Below are 18,139 nucleotides of genomic sequence, written 5' to 3'. Positions count from 1 at the left end.
CCCAGGCTGGAGTGCTATGGCCCAATCTCAGCTCACTGCAACCTTTGACTCCAAGGTTCAAGCAATTCTACTGCCTCAGCCTTTCGAGTAGCTGGGATTTCTGGCATGTGCCACCACACCTGGCTAGTTTTTGTATTTTTAGTGGAGACCGGGTTTCACCGTGTTGGCCAGGGAGGTCTTGAACTCCTGACCTCAAGTGATCCACCCGCCTTGGCCTCCCAAAGTGCTGGGATTACAAGCATGAGCCACCGAACCTGGTTGAGCCTACCTCTTTAAAAAAATAAACATGTTGGCTGGGCACAGGGGCTCATGCCTGTGATTCCAGCACTGTGAGAAGCCGAGGTGGGCAGATCACCTGAGGTTGGGACTTTGAGACCAGCTTGACCAACATTGAGAAAACCCGTCTCTACTAAAAATACAGAATTAGCTGGGCATGGTGGCACATGCCTGTAATCTCAGCTACTCGGGAGGCCGAGACAGGAGAATCACTTGAACCCAGGAGGCAGAGGTTGTGTGGTGAGCTGAGATCATGCCATTGCACTCCAGCCTGGGCAATGAGAGCAAAACTTCATAAAAAAAAAAAAAAAAAAAAATTAAAAAAAAATGAAGGTGCCACATTCTGCAAAGATAAAGTTGCAAGAAAAAAAAATGTCACTAATCATCATATCTATTAATGGTTAACTTTCTTGCAAAACCACCAGAGAAAGCTATTGGCCATGCAAAGTAGAATTTACAAGGCTAATTGCAGCAAGGGAGAACAAAGTTCAGTCATGGCTCACTCAAAGTTCAGTAGTGACTCAACAGTGTCACAAAGGGGAAAATGATGTAAGGGTATTTGAGGTAATGCATTAAAGCAAAGAACTGGGCAAAACTGGGCAAAGGGCTAGGTGCAGTGGCTCACACCTGTAATTCTGGCACTTTGGAAGGCCAACGAGGGTGGGTCACCTGAGGTCAGGAGTTCAAGACCAGCCTGGCCATTCATGGTGAAACTCCATCTCCACTAAAAATACGAAAATTAGCCAGATGTGGGGATGTGTGCCTGAAATCCTAGCTGCTTGGGAGGCTGAGGCAGGAGAATTGCTTGAACCTGGGAGGCAGAGGTTGCAGTGAGCCGAGATGGCGCCATTGCACTCCAGCCTAGGTGACAGAGTGAGACTCCATCTCAAAATTAAAGTAAAATAAAATTAGATAGAGAGTATGTGATAATAGTGTAGGATTGGTGAACACAGCAGAATGGAGGTCTTGAGACAAGTCTTGAGAAGCAAACTTGTTTGATAAGTGAGATTTTTGCTCAGGTGAGCTGTGTGGCATCCTGAGAGGAGAACTATTTGCCCAGATGAGCAAATTGTTTGCCTAGATAAATTGGATTTTTGGATTTTCCTGAAGCAAACAATGAGTTCTTTACTGTTTCACAGTCTTCTCATTCCAGGCAAGACTTTTTTGGAAGTCAAAAACAGGTAAGTCATGTTGAAATACATGGTCTCAGTTCTCATATCTAATAGAATTTAAGATACCTACCTCATTAAATAGACAATCAATGAATGCATTTTCTTAGCTGTCTCATAAAAGTATTATTTTGCATCTGATTCCTCAAGTCAGGATCCAAGCGAGGTCCACAAATTGCATTTGATTTTGTGTGTTTAAGTCCCTCTTAAACTCTAGCTTCCCTCACTCTTTTTTCTTCTCTCAAATGTATGTTTTGGCGAAGTCAGGTCATTGTCTTGCAGTTTCCACAGTCTGGAATTTGCTGGTTCCATCCCCACAGGTGTTTAACATGCTCTTTTCTCCTCTAAGTTCCTTTCAATTTGGTAGTTACAATGGATGCAGGCTGGGTGCAGTGGCTGGCACCCGTAATCCCAGTACTTTGGGAGGCCAAAGGGGAAGGATTGTTTGAATCCAGGAGTTTGAGTGCAGCCTGAGCAACATGGTGAAACTTTGTTTCTAAAAAAAATAAAACAAAAATTAGCCAGGCCTGGTGTTGTGCCTGTCAGCCCAGCTACCTGGGAGGCTGAGGTGGGAGGATCGTTTGAGCCCAGGAAGCAGAGGCTACAGTGAACTGTACTCCAGCCTGGGTGATAGAGCAAGACCCTGTGTCAAAAAAAAAAACAAAAACAACAACAACAAAAAAAACTGATGCAGGATGGACAGGCCCCCAAATTAGGGTTTAGGCTGGGAGGGTTCTTGGCTTTGACCAGGAAAGAATTCAAGGGCGAGCCCTAGGTGTTAGGAAGTAAACTTTTATTGAATGGTACTGCTCCCTGCTGAGCGGGGATGACTCATTGGCAGTGTGCCCAGAGTTGGCAACCTGAGAACTCTTGGCAACTGCATTTCTACTCTTACAGCCACTTCAATTAATGCAAATTAGGGGGTGGGTTCATGCAAATTAGGGGTTGGGTTGATGCAAATTGGGGGGGTCAATGCAAATTAAGGAGTGGGTTATTTAAGAAGTTTCTGGGAAAGGGGTAGCAACTTCCAGATCCTTGCCATGGAAAGGTGTGGTAACTTCTGGGTCATTGCTTTGGCATTTGTAAGCTGTCATGGTGCTGGTGGGAGTGTCTTGAGCTAACGAGCAATAAGGGCAGCTAGGATCGCTTTTGCTACCGTTTTCTGTTTTTGTTCAATTTCTTCACTTTATTCTGTCTGGACTAGATCCTGTTTTAGTCAGCGGGGCTGTGACCAGAAAACAAGTCTTGTCAATTGCCTACCTTAGAATTAGTGATCTAAGCTATTCAGCTTTTAAAAACCTGACAAACGGCAATTTGGAGGGTCTCCCACTGCCGGTTTTGTCTTCCTCCAGCCTATTCTCAACATAGCAGCTAGGAGGCTCCCGTGGGCAAGATAAGTCAAAACATCTTATTATTATCATGCCCGTACATAAACTTTTTCTTTTTTTTCTTTTCTTTTTCTCTTCTTTTCCCCTCCCTCCCTTCTTCCCCCCTCTCTCCCTCCTCCATCTGCTTCCTTCCCTCTCTTTTCCTTCCTTCCTTCCTTTTTTATTTTCTCTCTCTCGCTCTCTCTTTCTCTCTCTCTCTCTCTCTCTCTCTCTCTCTCTCTCTCTCGACAGGGTTATGCTCTATCATCTAGGGGGAGGAGTGCAGTGGCATGACCTCAGCAAACTGTCTGCCTCCCCAGTTCAAGGCATCCTCCTGTCTCAGCCTCCCAAGTAGCTGGGACTACAGGCACGGGCCACCACGCCCAGTTAATTTTTGTATCTTTTGTAAAGACAGGATTACACTATGTTAACTATGTTGCCCAGGCTGGTCTCAAACTCCTGAGCTCAAGCGATCCACCTGCCTTGGCCTCCCAAAGTGCTGGTACTATAGGTGTGAGTCATTGCACCCAGCCCTAAGTTAAAATTTGATTTTGGTGTGCTTCTTCTTCCTCTTTAGGGAGATTTAGCAAACTGACACAATGGGGACTGGCTGCCTAAGGACAAAGACAGGGAATTAGCTAGAGTAGCACTTAAACTGCAAGAGAGTGGTATAAATCAAAGAAAATGACTAAGGCAAGTCTTAATTGCTTTATTTTTTATTTTTGCCAAGGTTTAGGGCATGTCAAGGAAAAAGAAACACAAAACCACAGGAACATCTGTGATCTCTGCTTTTTCCAAAGAGGATTTGGGGACATCAATATTTAAAGGGGGGAAAGGAGTGGGCAATAGGAGAAAGAGGAAAGAAAAAAAGGAGAGCAGATAAAAAGGAGAAGCGGTTGCATTCTTTTGAGGCTTTGATCAGCCTTCACCGAATCCACATTTTACATGTGAAAGGAGAAGGTAGAGGAACAGTCAATTGTGCAGTCATCTTGCCCTCAGTGAATCTGCATTTTTTTTTCTTTTTTTGAGGCGGAGTTTCACTATGGTCGCCCAGGCTGGAATGCAATCGCATAATCTTGGTTTACTGCAACCTCTGCCTCCCAGTTTCAAGTGATTCTCTGCCTCAGCCTCCTGGATAGCTGGGATTACAGGGACCTGCCACCATGCCCGGGTAATTTTTGTATTTTTAGTAGAGATGGGGTTTCACCCTGTTGGCCAGGCTGGTCTCAAATTCCTGACCTCAGGTGATACACCTGCCTTGGCCTCCCAAAGTGCTGGGATTACAGGCATGCACCACTGTGCTGGGCCAGATTTGCATTTTTACATAAAATAAACTAGACATCTGGAAGAGGAAGCAGTCAAATAGGCATTTATCTCAGGTGAGCAGAGGGATGACTTCTGGTCCTGTGAGGACAAGCTGTTAATTACATTGTCAGGGTGAAACTCATCAACAGAACTGTTTTTAGGGTAAAGATCTTGGGGCCCACAAGGAATTTCCTTGTGGCCAAATTATGAGCAAGGCCTGCTGGGGAGGTGTATAGTCTTCTCTCTTTGCAGCTGTGTATTTAGGAACAAAATCGGTGGCAGTTTGGTGTAACTCCATGCCCAAGCCTGGCTTTTCCCTTTAGCATAGTGAGTTTGGTGTCCCAAGATTTTTTTTTCTTTTCTCGGTGGGTAGAACTAGAGAACTTTCTAGAAAGAGCTTGGTTGGCATATATATACTATGGCCAAACTCCCCAGTCTTTTGGGAGGGGAATAAAGGCTTGCAATAAAAGTCTCTCCTCCCACCTCCGGTGCCGTTTACTGTGTGCCAATTAAGCCTTAGTAAAGGTTTTTTTTTTTTTTTTTTTTTTAAAGAAGAAAATATCAATCTTCCCCTTACCCTCACCATCTTTTACTTTGCTCTATACACCTCTGTATCATTTGAGTCTTTTATAATAAGAAAAGATAGAGCTTATATATTTTTGAGTAATAAGTAAAATAAGCATAAGAATTTTCCAAAAAATACTTCCCCCCGGTAGTCACAGGTCCCCATTCACCATACCCTAATGAGTCCTTCCTCCCTCTCTCCCTCCCTCCCTCCCAAGTCCACTGCAGAGTCATTAGGTCAGCCCCTGGGAAGGGAAGGAATGACGTAGAGTGGGAAAGGGACAGACAGGACACAGAGTAACGGGGACCACTGTAATGAGAGAATCTGTCTTTTTTTGATGCAGACTCACATCCAGGCTGAAGTGCAGAAGCATGATCATGGCTCACTGCAGCCTCAGCCTCTTGAGCTCCTTGTTTTGTTTTAAATAAAAAACAAAATTCTAAGCCATGGCCCCCTCCCACCAACCATCTGAATAGACCCCTCCTCTCAGTCAGGGCTTTAGAAAGTTAACCTGAAAAACTGGTACAGGCCATGCCGGGAAGGAAGGGTTGACCATGCCTCATTATACCCTCCTCCCTTTTGGATTTTGGGAAAAGCTGACCAGCATGAACATCAACACAGATCATAAGTCTGATAAACATTTACAATGTATTCTCTCTGAAGTCTGCTACTTGGTAGCTTCATTTGTGTGATAAAACTTTGGTTTCCACAATCCCTTATCATCCTAACCCAGGCATTCCTTTCTATCGATTCCAGGTCTTTAGATGATAACTCTTTTAACCAATTGCCGATCAGAAAATCTTTGAATCTATCTATAACCTGGAAGTTTCCTCTATTTTGAGTTGCCTTGCTTTCTGGACTGAAACAATGTACATCTTACATGTATTTGATTGCATCACGTCTTCCTAAAATGTCTAAAACTAGACTGTGCCCTGACCACCTTAGGCACATATTTTTAGGGTTTCCTGAGGGTGGTGTCATGGGCCATGGTCACTCATATTTGGTTCAGAATAAATCTTTTCAAATATTTTAGAGTTTGACTCTTTTTGTGGACATAAGTGATCATCCCACTTCAGCCTCCCGAGTAGCTGGGACTATAGGCGAGCACCACCATGCCAGGCTAATTTTTGGATTATATTTCTTTGGAGAGATGGGGCCTAACTATGTTGCCCAGGCTGTTCTCGAACTCCTGGGCTCATGGAATTCTCTCGCCTCTGCCTTTCAAAGTGCTGGGATTACAGGTATGAGCCACTGCAGCAGGCCCATGATTGGAGAATTTGGAGTCTGATTTTTCTCATTTGGCCATACCTCCTAGTGTTGGGAAAAGCAGCAGAGGAGAAAGGACTTACAGAGTGCCTACATAAATTGGTTATGAGTAACACATAAACAAGGCACAACAAACTGTGGAAGGCCACAGGAGGCCTCTGAGGAGGAAGGCCTCTCCATGCCTCATGTTCCGCTGCAGGGTGACCTAGGCTCTGTTACCATAAACACTGTGCTCAAGGACGTAAAACCCCTTTGTAGCACTATGACGTAGCCAGACTTGTAAGTCTCCTTGTAAGGTCCATGTTTCATCAGCTGTACATAGATAATAAGCTAAAGATAACTACACGTTTTTGTTTTGTGAAACTCCTAAACTACCACTGTTATCGGTCCTTAGGATGACATACCGGTTTTGACTCACTGATTCATCCACCATCACTCCACCCCTACCCTATAGATCAAAGTGATTGTAATCAATAGTGTGGATGATCAGAGCTCGGGGCCTTCGCTGTCTCCTCCAGTAATGAGTGATGGCCCCCTTGTCCCACTTTCTCTCTTAATCTGTCTTTTTCTCATTCCTTTGTCACCACTGAACTCGAGGCACCCACGTGTGATGTAGGGCTGGTTCCCTACATCCTAGGACCCCAAAACAGCAGCCTTAAGATTGCGCTGGGAGTGCTCTGGAAGAGGCTAATGCTAGTTACTTTTCCAGCTAGCAGGAGGAGTTAGCATATTAGATTGAAAGGAAAATCAGACTTTAGGTCAAAATATCTAAGTTCTTGCCTTGGCCCTGGCCATAGCTAAATGTAGAAAACTCACTGAAGTTTTCCAGATCTCAAATTCTCTTTCTGGAGAATGGGTGGTTTAGAGAAGATGAATTGTAAAGGCTCTTTTAGCACTAAAATTCCACTTCTATTGTTGAAACACACAAAATCACAGCAGAAATGTTTATTAGTAATGACTACTGCATACAAAAATCACAGCAGAAATTGTATTAAAAATGTCAAATACATTCATAGTATCTCTGTTCTCCCTTAAATTCCCACCTACACGTCAACTTGTTGAACCCCAACAGTAAGAAGGCTCCCAGTCAAAGATGTCCTCAGAGCCAGGTCCAAAGTGCCTTCTTAGGAAAAGTGAATAAATGATGGCAGCAGCAATGGCAGCAGTAGCTGTAACCCCCAAACAGGAATGGGAAGACAGGTTGCTCCGTTTTCAGTCTTTCGAGATTGAGTAAGAAGCTGACGTGGGCACACTTCCCTCACAAACATGGGCCCTACTGCTAAGATTCCAGACATCAGCCTACAGTCAATCATGGCTGTACAGCCTCTGACCTCCACAGATGACTCAATGCCACCTATGGAACAAGGAAGGATGGGGAGAGACAGAGATGTTTTAGGAAATCAGAGGAGAATCCAGTCCTCCCTCATCCCTGGAGAGCTCAGTGTCAGAATCTCTTGGGAGCTACTCAAATGTCTGGTTTTCCAGGCTCTGAAACGATCAGATGTTCATTTCAGTTTACCTCCAGTGATCTCAAGTTTTCCTTGATAGCATCGAGTTGTACCATTGGGACAGGGAAGAGAAGGAGCACTGAAACAAGTCCCCAAAGCCACACAGGTTGGGCAATGGAGGGTTGCTGACACAGTGGAAGCTGAAGGGAAACAAGAGAGATGGTTAAGGGCAGGTCCTGTATCCAGAGATGTCGTTCCTTGCTGTCTTCTCTTCCCCAGGTTTTTCCTGCAGATGCCACTCTAATCAAGGCCCATTACTGCAGCCTCCCCATCCCTCCCCAGCTGGTGTTCTCTGCTGTGAAATCTCCATCTATTGGGCTTCCAAACTCTGTGCTGAGGTGTGAAGATACAGAGATGAAAACAACATAGTTCCTGTCATCTAGCATCTCTAAGAGAAAGACATGTAAGTAATTAACTCAGTAGCTGCTGTGTTCAAGGTATAATGACAAAGGAATGGAGGAATACTGAACTACCTAAAAGAATTTGGTAAATATTTTCAAAGAGCTGATACCTGAGTTGACATGAGGATGAATAGGGGCTAGCTATGTGAAAATGGGGTCTGGAGGAGTGGTAAAGGAGACAGCAAGGACAAAGGTCAGGTGGTATGAGCCAGTTTGGTGGATCTGGGGAAATGTGAGAAGTTGCAGGGCTGATATTCAGCTTGTAGGGACAGCTGTTTCCTTGAGCTGTTTCTATTTGTTTGTTTTTTACGGCCGGCATCCATTTTGATTGGCTAGTGCCATCTACATTGTTAAGCATTTTGAGTATTAGCCCCAGTTAGCACACAGTAAATGAGAGAGGGAAGAGAGGAAAATGAAGCTGAAAAGACAGGCAGGGCCAAGTTACTATAGGCCTTGTAAATTTGGGGAGCTGGGCTGTTCTCATGCAGCAATGGGAAATCAATACTTGTTAGACTGATAATACCACCCTACTCAGAAACCTACACTGATGTCTGATTGCTTTTTTTATTTTATTTATTTATTTGAGACAGAGTCTTGTTCTGTCTCCCAAGCTCGAGTGCAGTGGTGTGATATCGGCTCACTGCAACCTCAACCTCCTGGGTTCAAGCAATTCTCCTGCCTCAGCCTCCCCAGTAGCAGGGATTACAGGCGTGCACCACTATGCTAATTTTTGTACTTTCAGTAGAGACGGGGTTTCACCATGTTGGCCAGACTGGTCTGGAACTCCTGCTCTCAAATAATCCACCCACCTCGGCCTCCCGAAGTGCTAGGATTACAGGTCTAAGCCACCGCACCCGGCCTGTCTTATTGCTTAATAAACACAAAACCCAATTTACACTCCAGCCTTCGCTGGTGTCTCCCTGCTCTGAGAAGTGTTTAGATCCCAAAAAGCAATTCAAAAAAAGAAAATTACTTGAACTGTGAGATACTTTGGGATGGGGCCACTTAGACTAAGCCAAGTCAGAATTCAAAGAGGGGCCATACACAAGCTCTTTATGGGGTTCCTCTTGGCATCTATCTCCCTCACTTCCAGGGTACCTGTGGTCCCACTGAAGTCCCAAAAGTGAGACAGGCCATCTTTGTCATTACAGAAGGAATCCTCGCAGTAGTTACTGTAGGAGATCACGGTCAGGCCAGGAGGTGGAGAGTGCTGGACAATCGTTATGGCCTCCGCCTCTTCCAGGATGCAGCCCTTCGTGGCCAAAATGGCTGTCTCAGTCCCTGTTATGAGACAGGAGGGACAGGAAATGGATGGTGGCCCTCACCATTGGCCTGGGAAAAGGGGACAAGCATTGGCATGGACATAATCACCCTCCCCCTGACCTGGCCCAGCTGTCCTATCTCATTTCACCTGCTTTAATCATTAGCACGGTTTCCTGGCAAAGTGTCTCTCTGTCACAAGTCTCAACTTCCTCTGTGGTCCAGTTAAACATATTGCTTGGATCCGCTTCCAGAGTCATAGACAGACCCTTTTGACAATGCAGCTCTAGGTCCGCTGGGGAGAAAACGAGAAGATAAGCACTTCTCCATGGGCCAAGGCAGCTCCTTTTTCATCATCAATCCACCTTCTGTGACACGACTGCTCTCCCCTATGTCCCCCATACGCACAGGTCAGGAAGGAGGTTCCTAGGACCAGGAGGATCAGCAAATGCTGGATACGAGGGGTTCCCATGGCTTCTTCTGGAGAGGTTTGGGAGGAGCTGGTCGGGATCTGTGAATTTGATGGAGAGAATGCAACTTTACAGCCAGAGCGTGTGAGATCAAATAAATCTAGGTCCTGGCAAGTACTGAATTCAGGGTGGGGTGTTTTCATCTCTTTTTTTTTTTTATTATTATTTTTTATTTTTTTAGATGGAGTCTCATTCTGTTGCCCAGGCTGGAGTGCAGTAGCTCAATCTTGGCTGACTGCCTCTGCCTCCCAGGTTCAAGAGATTCTCCTGCCTCAGCCTCCCGAGTAGCCAGGATAACAGGTGCCCGCCATCACACCTGGCTAATCTTTTGTATTTTTAGTAGAGATGGGGTTTCACCAGGTTGGCCAGGCTGGTCTTGAACTCCTGGTCTCAGATTATCCGCCTGCCTTGGCCTCCCAAAGTGCTGGGATTCCAGGCCTGATCCACTGTGCCCGGCCTCACAGTGGGGTCTATGGTGTATATGACCATGACCCCTGAAGTCGATCTGCCCCTAACCAGCTTGTGAGCTGGAGCGAGTTCACAGGTTTATCATGTTTTCATGGTTTTAATTCTTAGGCCCGGCCACCCAGTGCCCCCCAACTTCAAGGTCAGGAGTGTGGTCCCGAAGGCCACTTCTCCCTCAGCCTCAGGGGTCCAGGTTCACCCTCACACCCTCTCAGGGACCCAGGATCTCAGCCCCCAGCCCCAGCCCCATCAGAACCCGGATTCTGAGAGCCCAGCCCCGTCCTAGGTAGGGATCATGGAGTTTGGGTTCCAACCACCTTTTCCCGCGGGACACGCCATTCTGGGATGCTCCCCTCTCAGCCCCGGGAGCCCAGGCCCCTAACCCTTTTTCCCCTCAGAGCCAGAATTTCGGTCCCCAGCCTTCTCTTTCCTCAGAATCCAGGAATCTGAGTCCCTAGCCTTCTTTTTCTTTTTAAAGAGACAAAATTCCCGCAGGCTTCCAAACGACGCCTCACAAGAATCCGACGACGCCGAAGGTGCGGCCTGGAACGCCTTCTTCCCGGGCCTGGCCTTCTCTTACCACGGAAGGCGGGGCCAGCCTGGCCACACAGCGCTCGAAACTCCATTGGTGGACGCAAAAGCATTGGGTAAGTTCATTGGATGAGCCTGGAGGAACGTGGCACCTCATTGGCCGCAGAGAAGTCAATTCCTGGCAATCTTGGAGGACGCGCATGCTCGGAAGGTGGGTGGCGGGCAAACTGGTGGGAAAAGCCTGCCTGCTTTTGCAGCCCCAGGTATGCAATGCAGGGTGGGCAGTGCGTTGCCGGATGGCCTAGTCTGGCCCTTTTCTCTCTTGTCTCTGCTTCTCCAGCCATACTAGGAGGTCAAACCCTTGGCCCTCACCCACCCAACTTATCTCCCTACCCAAATGGCCTCTCACGTTCCCAGCCTGGCCTCTGCCTCAGCACCCACCTTAGTGGCACTGGCTGCCGGGAGTCAGCTTGGTCTCTTCACTTGCAGTGGCCCCTGCGCAGCCCAGCGTGATCCTCTGTTTGCACCATTGCCCCAGCCTCCTCGTGATTGGGCTGAATCCAGGAATGCCTGTTTCGGCATCACTTCGGGCACCCCGAATGCATGCATGAGCAGTAGCGGTGATGGGACAGGCTGCTGTCAGATGGAACCCACGTGTCCGTGTCAGGACCATGAACAAGACAGGTCACTCGGATTTGTTGCTCATGGCTGACAGTTCTCTTTCACACCTATGTAAGCTCTCTCTCTCTCTCTCTTTCTTTCCCTCCCTCCCTCCCTTCCTCCCTCCCTCCCTTCCTTCCTTCCTCTTTCTCCTCCTCTTTTTCTCTCTCTCTCCCTTCCTTCCTTTTTTCCTTTCTCTCTTCTTTCTTTCTTTTTCTTTTATCTTTTTCTCTCTTTCCTTTCTTTCTTTTCCCTCCCTCCCTCCCTCCTTTCTTTCTTTCTTTTCTTTTTCTTTTCTTTTCTTTTTTCTGTCACAGTCTCACTGTATACCTCACACTGGAGTGCAGTGGTGCAATCTTTGCTCACTGCAACCTCCCCCTCTCAAGTCCCCAGTTCAAGCAATTCTCCTGCCTCAGCCTCCCAAGTAGCTGGGATTATAAGCATGCAGCACCATGCCCAGCTAATTTTTGTATTTTTAGTAGAGATAGTGTTTCACCATGTTGGCCAGGCTGGTCTTGAACTCCTGACCTTAGGTGACCTGCCCACCTCGGCTTCCCAAAGTGCTGAGATTACAGGCATGAGCCACCGTGCCCAGCCTCAGTTATTTCTTTATAGCTGTGCAAGAATGCCCCAATATACACCCCCTTGAGAAAGGTGGCTCTGTCTTTATGGTGCAAGAGAGATGGACAGATCTTCCTTAGCCTGAGCCAATCTCTGTTCTTCCCAGAGCTTCAGTGTCCTCATCTAGAAAATTAGGAGGTTAGTCCAGAGCAATGGTTGGCAAATAATTTATGAAAATCCATAGAACATTTGTAAAAAAGAAACAAACTCAATGGCTAAATTACGGTGAAGGCATCTTTTTATATAAGCACTGTGACACCACCATTGTTCACTGGATTACTGCAATACACTCTGCCCTGGCCCATGTGGCTATTCCCCACCTGGCACCAGAACGATCTCTTAACTGTAAGCCACACTACATCACTCCTGTTTAAAACTTTCTAATGGGCCAGTCACGGTGGTTTAGGTCTGTAATCTCAGCACTTTGGGAGGCTGAGGCGGGTGGATCACCTGAGGTCAGGAGTTTGAGACCAGCCTGGCCAACATGGTGAAACCCTGTCTCTACTAAAAATGCAGAAATTAGCTGGGCATGGTGGTGTGCCCCTGTAATCCCAGCTACTTGGGAGGCTGAGGCAGGAGAATCACTTGAACCTACGAGGTGGAGGCTACAGTGAGCCCAAATCGCACCACTGCACTCCAGCCTGGGTGACAGAGCAAGTCTGTGTTTCAAAAAAAAAGAAAACCTTCCAATAGATTCTCATTTTACCCCAAGTAAGATTCTAGGCCAGGTGCCATAGCTCATGCCTGTAATTCCAACACTTTGGGAGGCTGAGGTGAGAGGATCACTTGAGCCCAAGAGGTAGAGGTTGCAGTGAGCTGAGATCACACCACTGCACTCCAGCTCTTGCTCTGGTGTACATGTCAGTGTGCATGTGTGCATGGGCATGTGTGTGTCTGGTTCCTTCCAGCTGTGCTGATCCATCTCTGTGTACACAGAGACCTCTGGTCATCTGCCCACTTTGGCCTCCCAAAGTGCTGGGATCACAGGCATGAGCCACCACACCTGGCCTTTCTTTGTGTTTTCAATGTATGTACTGCAAGTATTTTCTCTCAGTTTGTGACTTGTGTTTTTGCTAGTAAGAAAATAGTATATTTTAAAAGAAGTTTTTCATTTTAAGAAAATCTCCAAAAATCAGATTTTTTTTCTTTTATAATTTGTTTTTTTGTGTGTCCAATCTAAAAATCTTTGTCTACCCTAAGGTCACAAAGTTTTTTTCCCTATGTATTTTTCTAAAAGATGTATAGTTTTGGCATTTACATTTAGGTTTATGATCCATTTTGCGTTAGTTTTTTCCGATAGTGTGAGGTAAGATTGAAGTTCATTTTCCCCTGTTAGATGCCTTTATTATGACTATATAAAGCATTTAGGCATAACCTTAACAAGAAGTTCATAAAACATATATAAGAAAACTTTTAAAACACTCATAAAGGACAAAAAAGTCATCTTCAAAAGATGTAAAGGCATATCCAGTTTCTTTTCTATCATTTTATTATGAAAATTTCCAAACATACAAGAAAATTGAAAAAAAATGGGCCGGCATGGTGGTTCACACCTGTAATTCCAGCACTTTGGGAGACTGAGGTGGTTGGATCACCTAAGGTCAGGAGTTGGAGACCAGCCTGGCCAACATGGCAAAACTCCATCTCTACTTTTTAAAATGTATTTCAGAGTGAGTTGCAGAATTTAGTACCTGTAAGCCCTAAATACTCCAGCATTTATGCCATTAACCAGAGTTTAATATTTGTTTATATTTTAGGTGAAATTTACATGAAGTAAAAAGCACAAAGTTGGACTATACCATTTGATGAGTTTTAGTTTTTTGCCTTTTTTTAAAGCACGTGATAGAATGAGAAGGTACATTTGATGAGTTTTGAAGGTACACTTGATGAGTTTTGAAGGTACATTTGATGAGTGCATACACTCACACAACTCCTTCCAAGACATGCAGCATTCCCATTGTTGCAGTGAGTTCCTTCCCAGCCAATCCTCAAGCCCAGTCCCACCTCCAGACATATTTTGCTGAGCAAAAGAAAGCTTACCCCGAAGTGTCTACATTGTGTCAATTCCTCAACAGGCAATGCTAATCTATGTGTATTGCTTTTTTATGCAGTTTGACCAATCTGTACCTATAAATTGAAATTTTGCCCTGTTAACATTGTTTGGTCTAAAGCTGCCTCCCTACTACTTTAAATTTGGTCTAAAGGTTTCTCCATACATAGTTTCTCCATACATCAGGTTAGAACTGTAACCTAACCTGATTGTGTAAACAGTCTGTAACCTACTATTGTAAAAATAGCTGAGTCTCAGCCAATCACAGGCAGCCAACTAACTTCAAACCTGGTTCAAATAAGGCAAGCACCCAACTGTTACCAGTCTAGCTATTATTTAACCTACCTTAGTTTCTTCTACATTACTTTCTTCTGTGGTAGATGTTATTCAACCATTTATGGACAGATGGAGCACCCTGAAGTTTCTCTGAACCTATTCTTGTTCTGGAAGCATTATTCAATTAACCTGCATTTTTTTTTTTTTTTTTTTTTAAAGATGGGGTTTCTCCATGATGACCAGGCTGGTCTTGAACTCCTGACATCAGGTGATCCACACACCTCAGCCTCCCAAAGTGCTAGAATTACAGGCGTGAGCCACCGTGCCCGGCAACCTGCGTTAAATTTAATGTGTCTGAAGTTTTTCTTTTAATCAGCCCATTAATCTAATTATTGATTTGACTGAATGTAGATCTATCCTTTAACTTTTGTGAGATGGAAGTAGAATCAGGTCACAGTATCAGGTAGCACCAGGCCTCCAGGTGTTCATGAGAATTCTCAGGTATCCAGGGGTGGGATCAGGCCACAGTGTCAGATGGCAGCATCCGTGCTTGAGAAGTTTCCCATGGGACCTCAGGGAGCCCAGGACGCTGCTCCATAGTCCAGGGATCTTTGGGATGGGAAGAGTCCAGTCTGACTCACTGTGAGGACTTGCTGAAGCTGCTTTCCCTGATAGTGCAGCCCTCCCTGGATCCAGGGCTGGGGTGACCTCGAGCTGCAGAGATCTCTCCAAAAAAAAAAAAAAAAAACAAAACCAAAGACTAAAGTCTCTGGTGCGTGCAGGCCCTTCTGGGAGAAGGCACTTCTCACGGTGGGCGTCAGGGTGGGGTATGACCCTGGTTCTGGAGGGTGGTGTGGCTCCAGAACGCACACGCACCACTGAAACATCCCGGTACCCCCAACTCGCCTTTTTTTTTTTTTTTTTTTAAAGAGGAGGAGGGGTGTAAGGCCAGTGACCAGGCGGACCCTCTTCCCCTCCCCCACCTCTCGGCCCACGGCCCAGATGGCCACACGCGCAGCTGCCGCCACCCCTCGAATAGGGGCAGCAGGGCCACCTCCGACGTGCCTTGGCCGTTCACTCCCGGAACCCGGATCCAGCCCCGGGTAGAGCCCGGGCAGAGCGGAGTGAGGAGAAGATCTGGCTGGCTCCCAGGCGGGACGCTAGGGGGGTGACCCTCACCGCCCCTCCACCCCCGGAGCGGGCGCGTTCCTTGCTGCCCTCGGAAAGCCCAGAGGGCGTTGCGGGCTCCGGCAGGCTCGCGGGAGAGACGGCGCCTCTTCCCATACCAGAGGCCGGGGTGGGGGGATGGAGGCGCGGGTCGGGGACCCCCGGGATTGAGGAAGGAAGGCTGGCTCTGCACTCGCTGCGAGGCGGTCACACGCCTGTGTGGAGGGCTGACTTTCAATCCATCCCATCCAGGGAGCTGCTCTGCTGCAGAGAAAACTCGGACCCAGAAGCAGCTCCTCTGGGGATGGTTTAGGACAGGTTCCCCACGAATGGGCCTTGCGTGAAGGGCGACTGGCCAGCCGCCCTTCCTACTGAGACAATGAGCTCTCCGCACGGGGCCGCAACCCTGCTGCACTGCGTCCTGCTGGCGGGGACTGTGGGGAACGGCTCTCCCAGGCCAGCCGAGGCTCCATGGCGCTGCCCTATAGTTCTGTCTGGGTGGATTCTGATTTAGAGGCGTGAGCCACAGCCCCGGCCCCAGCTCAGGTTTTCTGAGTGGGTGAACAACCCAACCTTGGTGAGTTCTGTCTTCCAATGATACGAAGAGCCCACATCCGAGGATCAAAAGGAGTAAAAAGCCACCGGGCATGGTGGCTCAGGCCTGGGGTCCCATTTACTTTGGAGTCTGAGGCGGGAGGATCACTTGAGGACAGGAGGTTGAGGCTGCAGTGAGCTATGGTCGCACCACTGCACTCCAGCCTGGCCATAGAATGAGACCCTGTCAAAACAAAACGAAAACAAAAAACACCGGATTTTTATGAACGCTTTCCTGCTACAAATCAGTTATTTCTGACACCTGTTTAAAACGCAAAAGGTCAGAAGGATCCTAACCCTGCTTTCACCGTCTGAATTCCTGCTGCAAATCAAGACCAAGGAGCTTTCTTATTACATGGAATATCGTTTCCCTTCCTTTTATACTCAATAATTCTGTATCCTTCTAATATTTTATTTTTTGAGATGGAGTCTTGCTCTGTTGCCCAAGCTGCAGTGCAGTGGCACGATCTCAGCTCACTGCAACCGTTGCCTCAAGCAGTTCTCCTCCCAAGTAGCTGGCATTACAGGTGCCTGCCACCACACCCGGCTAATTTTTGTATTTTTAGTAGAGACGAGGTTTCAAACTGTTGGCCGGGCTGGTCTCAAACTCCTGACCTCAAGTGATCCACCTGCCTGGGCCTCCCAAAATGCTGAGATTACAGGCATGAACCACTGCGCCCAACCTCCTTCCATTTTAGATGTCTTTTTTTTAAAAAAAGAAATTATAGGATGCATGATTCACTTATCAAAGTCTAAAGTCAATTTATATATATATATATATTTCATTACTTCTCTCTCTGTGCGTGTATACACAGACAATTAAGATACATGCACACACACACACACACGTATATAGATTCAGAGAAAAAATCTAAAAATCAATCAAGCAAATATGGCAAAATGTTAACAATTGGTGAATCTTGGTGAAAGATATAAGGGTGTTGATTGTACAATTCTTTCACCTTTTTCATGGGCTTGAAACGTTTCAAATAAAAGGTTGGAAAGGAAAAAACAAATTGTAGTAGATTATATATTAAAATGCTACCCCTTTCCGAAGAGGGGTGAAATGCTAATACATAAACATAGTTGCCTACACTTTTGAAAGAAGCAGTGGAAGAATAAACCAAAAAATCAAACTTATTCACCTACAGGAGGAGGGAGGGAACTAGGTGGGGACTGAGATGGAATGTAAGCTATTAAGCCTTTTGCTTCATAGTTGACTGAGTAACCGGGTAAATATTTTACATCATTAAAAACAAAAGGCCGGGCACAGTGACTCACGCCTGTAATCCCAGCATTTTGGGAGGCTCAGGTGGGCAGATTATTTAGGTCAGGAGTTTGAGACCAGCCTGACCAACATCTCTACTAGAAAATACCAATAATAAAAAAAAAAAAATATATATATATATATATATATATATATATATATATATATAAACCGGGCGTGGTGGCATGTGCTTGTAATCCCAGCTTACCAAAATCTAAAGTCAATTTAAACCTTTGCCTTTTTCCTGAATAATAAAATGACCTTAGATTTACTTAGCTTCACTGACTGCCTACTCTCCCTGAATTACACACTTACTAACCTTGCAGGGAATTTTTAGTGTATCTTGGTGTAATCCCGCTAGACATCATTAGCATTATTTATACCAAGTACATTTACATTTTTACATGTATTTGCTACTTTCTTTGCTCTTCATGACTTTTTGCATCCCATACCTTCTATCTGGGATCAGTTTTCTCCTTTCTGAAATATATATTTCAGTGGGAATTGGCTGAAACATATATTTGTTGGGAGGCTGATGCAGGAGAATCGCTTGAACCCAGGAAGTGGAGGTTGCAGTGAGCACAGATCGTGCCACTGCACTGAAGCCTAGGCGGCAGAGTCAGACTCTGTCTCAAAAAAAAAAAAAAAAAGTAAAACATAAGAGCTAAGCCATTTCTAAAAGTGAAAACTAAACTGGTGGAAATGACTCTGGGTGGAAAGTTGGTTGTGTAGTAACACAGGGGAAAATTATTTCCGGCTACTTTACCTGTGTACAATGACTGGACAACTCTAGTGAGATCCTGCTGACTGAAAGAAATGAATCTTGCTGGGCGCGGTGGCTCACGCCTGTAATCCCAGCACTTTGGGAGGCCGAGGCGGGTGGATCACGAGGTCAAGAGATCGAGACCATCCTGGTCAACA

General features: G+C 46.1%; 1 protein-coding gene and 1 long non-coding RNA gene across 4 annotated transcripts in view; one reads left to right on the top strand and one right to left on the bottom strand.

Annotated features, from left to right (window-relative positions):
* LOC108285268 overlaps window positions 1–5,936 on the top strand; it is an 18,009-nt gene extending 12,073 nt beyond the window's left edge. Inside the window, exons 2-3 of the long non-coding RNA XR_001817532.1 lie at window positions 2,446–2,447; window positions 5,910–5,936. This is a non-coding gene — a long non-coding RNA (uncharacterized LOC108285268). The remainder of the gene's footprint in view (window positions 1–2,445; window positions 2,448–5,909) is intronic.
* A 924-nt stretch (window positions 5,937–6,860) lies between these two features.
* TEX101 (testis expressed 101) overlaps window positions 6,861–18,139 on the bottom strand; it is a 12,131-nt gene continuing 852 nt past the window's right edge. Inside the window, exons 2-6 of one of the 3 annotated variants that reach the window (XM_037729161.1) lie at window positions 9,526–9,628; window positions 9,269–9,412; window positions 8,956–9,138; window positions 7,468–7,596; window positions 6,861–7,302 (exon numbers count right to left, since the gene is read on the bottom strand). In XM_037729161.1, coding sequence (XP_037585089.1) covers window positions 7,073–7,302; window positions 7,468–7,596; window positions 8,956–9,138; window positions 9,269–9,412; window positions 9,526–9,589 — 750 coding nt within the window. In that variant the 5' untranslated portion in view covers window positions 9,590–9,628 and the 3' untranslated portion in view covers window positions 6,861–7,072. Of the gene's footprint in view, window positions 7,303–7,467; window positions 7,597–8,955; window positions 9,139–9,268; window positions 9,413–9,525; window positions 9,768–18,139 lie in introns of those variants that run through there. The other 2 variants (XM_017502304.2, XM_037729162.1) reach the window with 2 other exon arrangements.

The sequence above is a fragment of the Cebus imitator genome, unplaced genomic scaffold (genome assembly GCF_001604975.1).
Source record: "Cebus imitator isolate Cc_AM_T3 unplaced genomic scaffold, Cebus_imitator-1.0 Scaffold296, whole genome shotgun sequence".
In the NCBI taxonomy this organism is placed as follows: domain Eukaryota; kingdom Metazoa; phylum Chordata; class Mammalia; order Primates; family Cebidae; genus Cebus; species Cebus imitator.
This window is presented reverse-complemented; position numbering and strand designations above follow the sequence as displayed.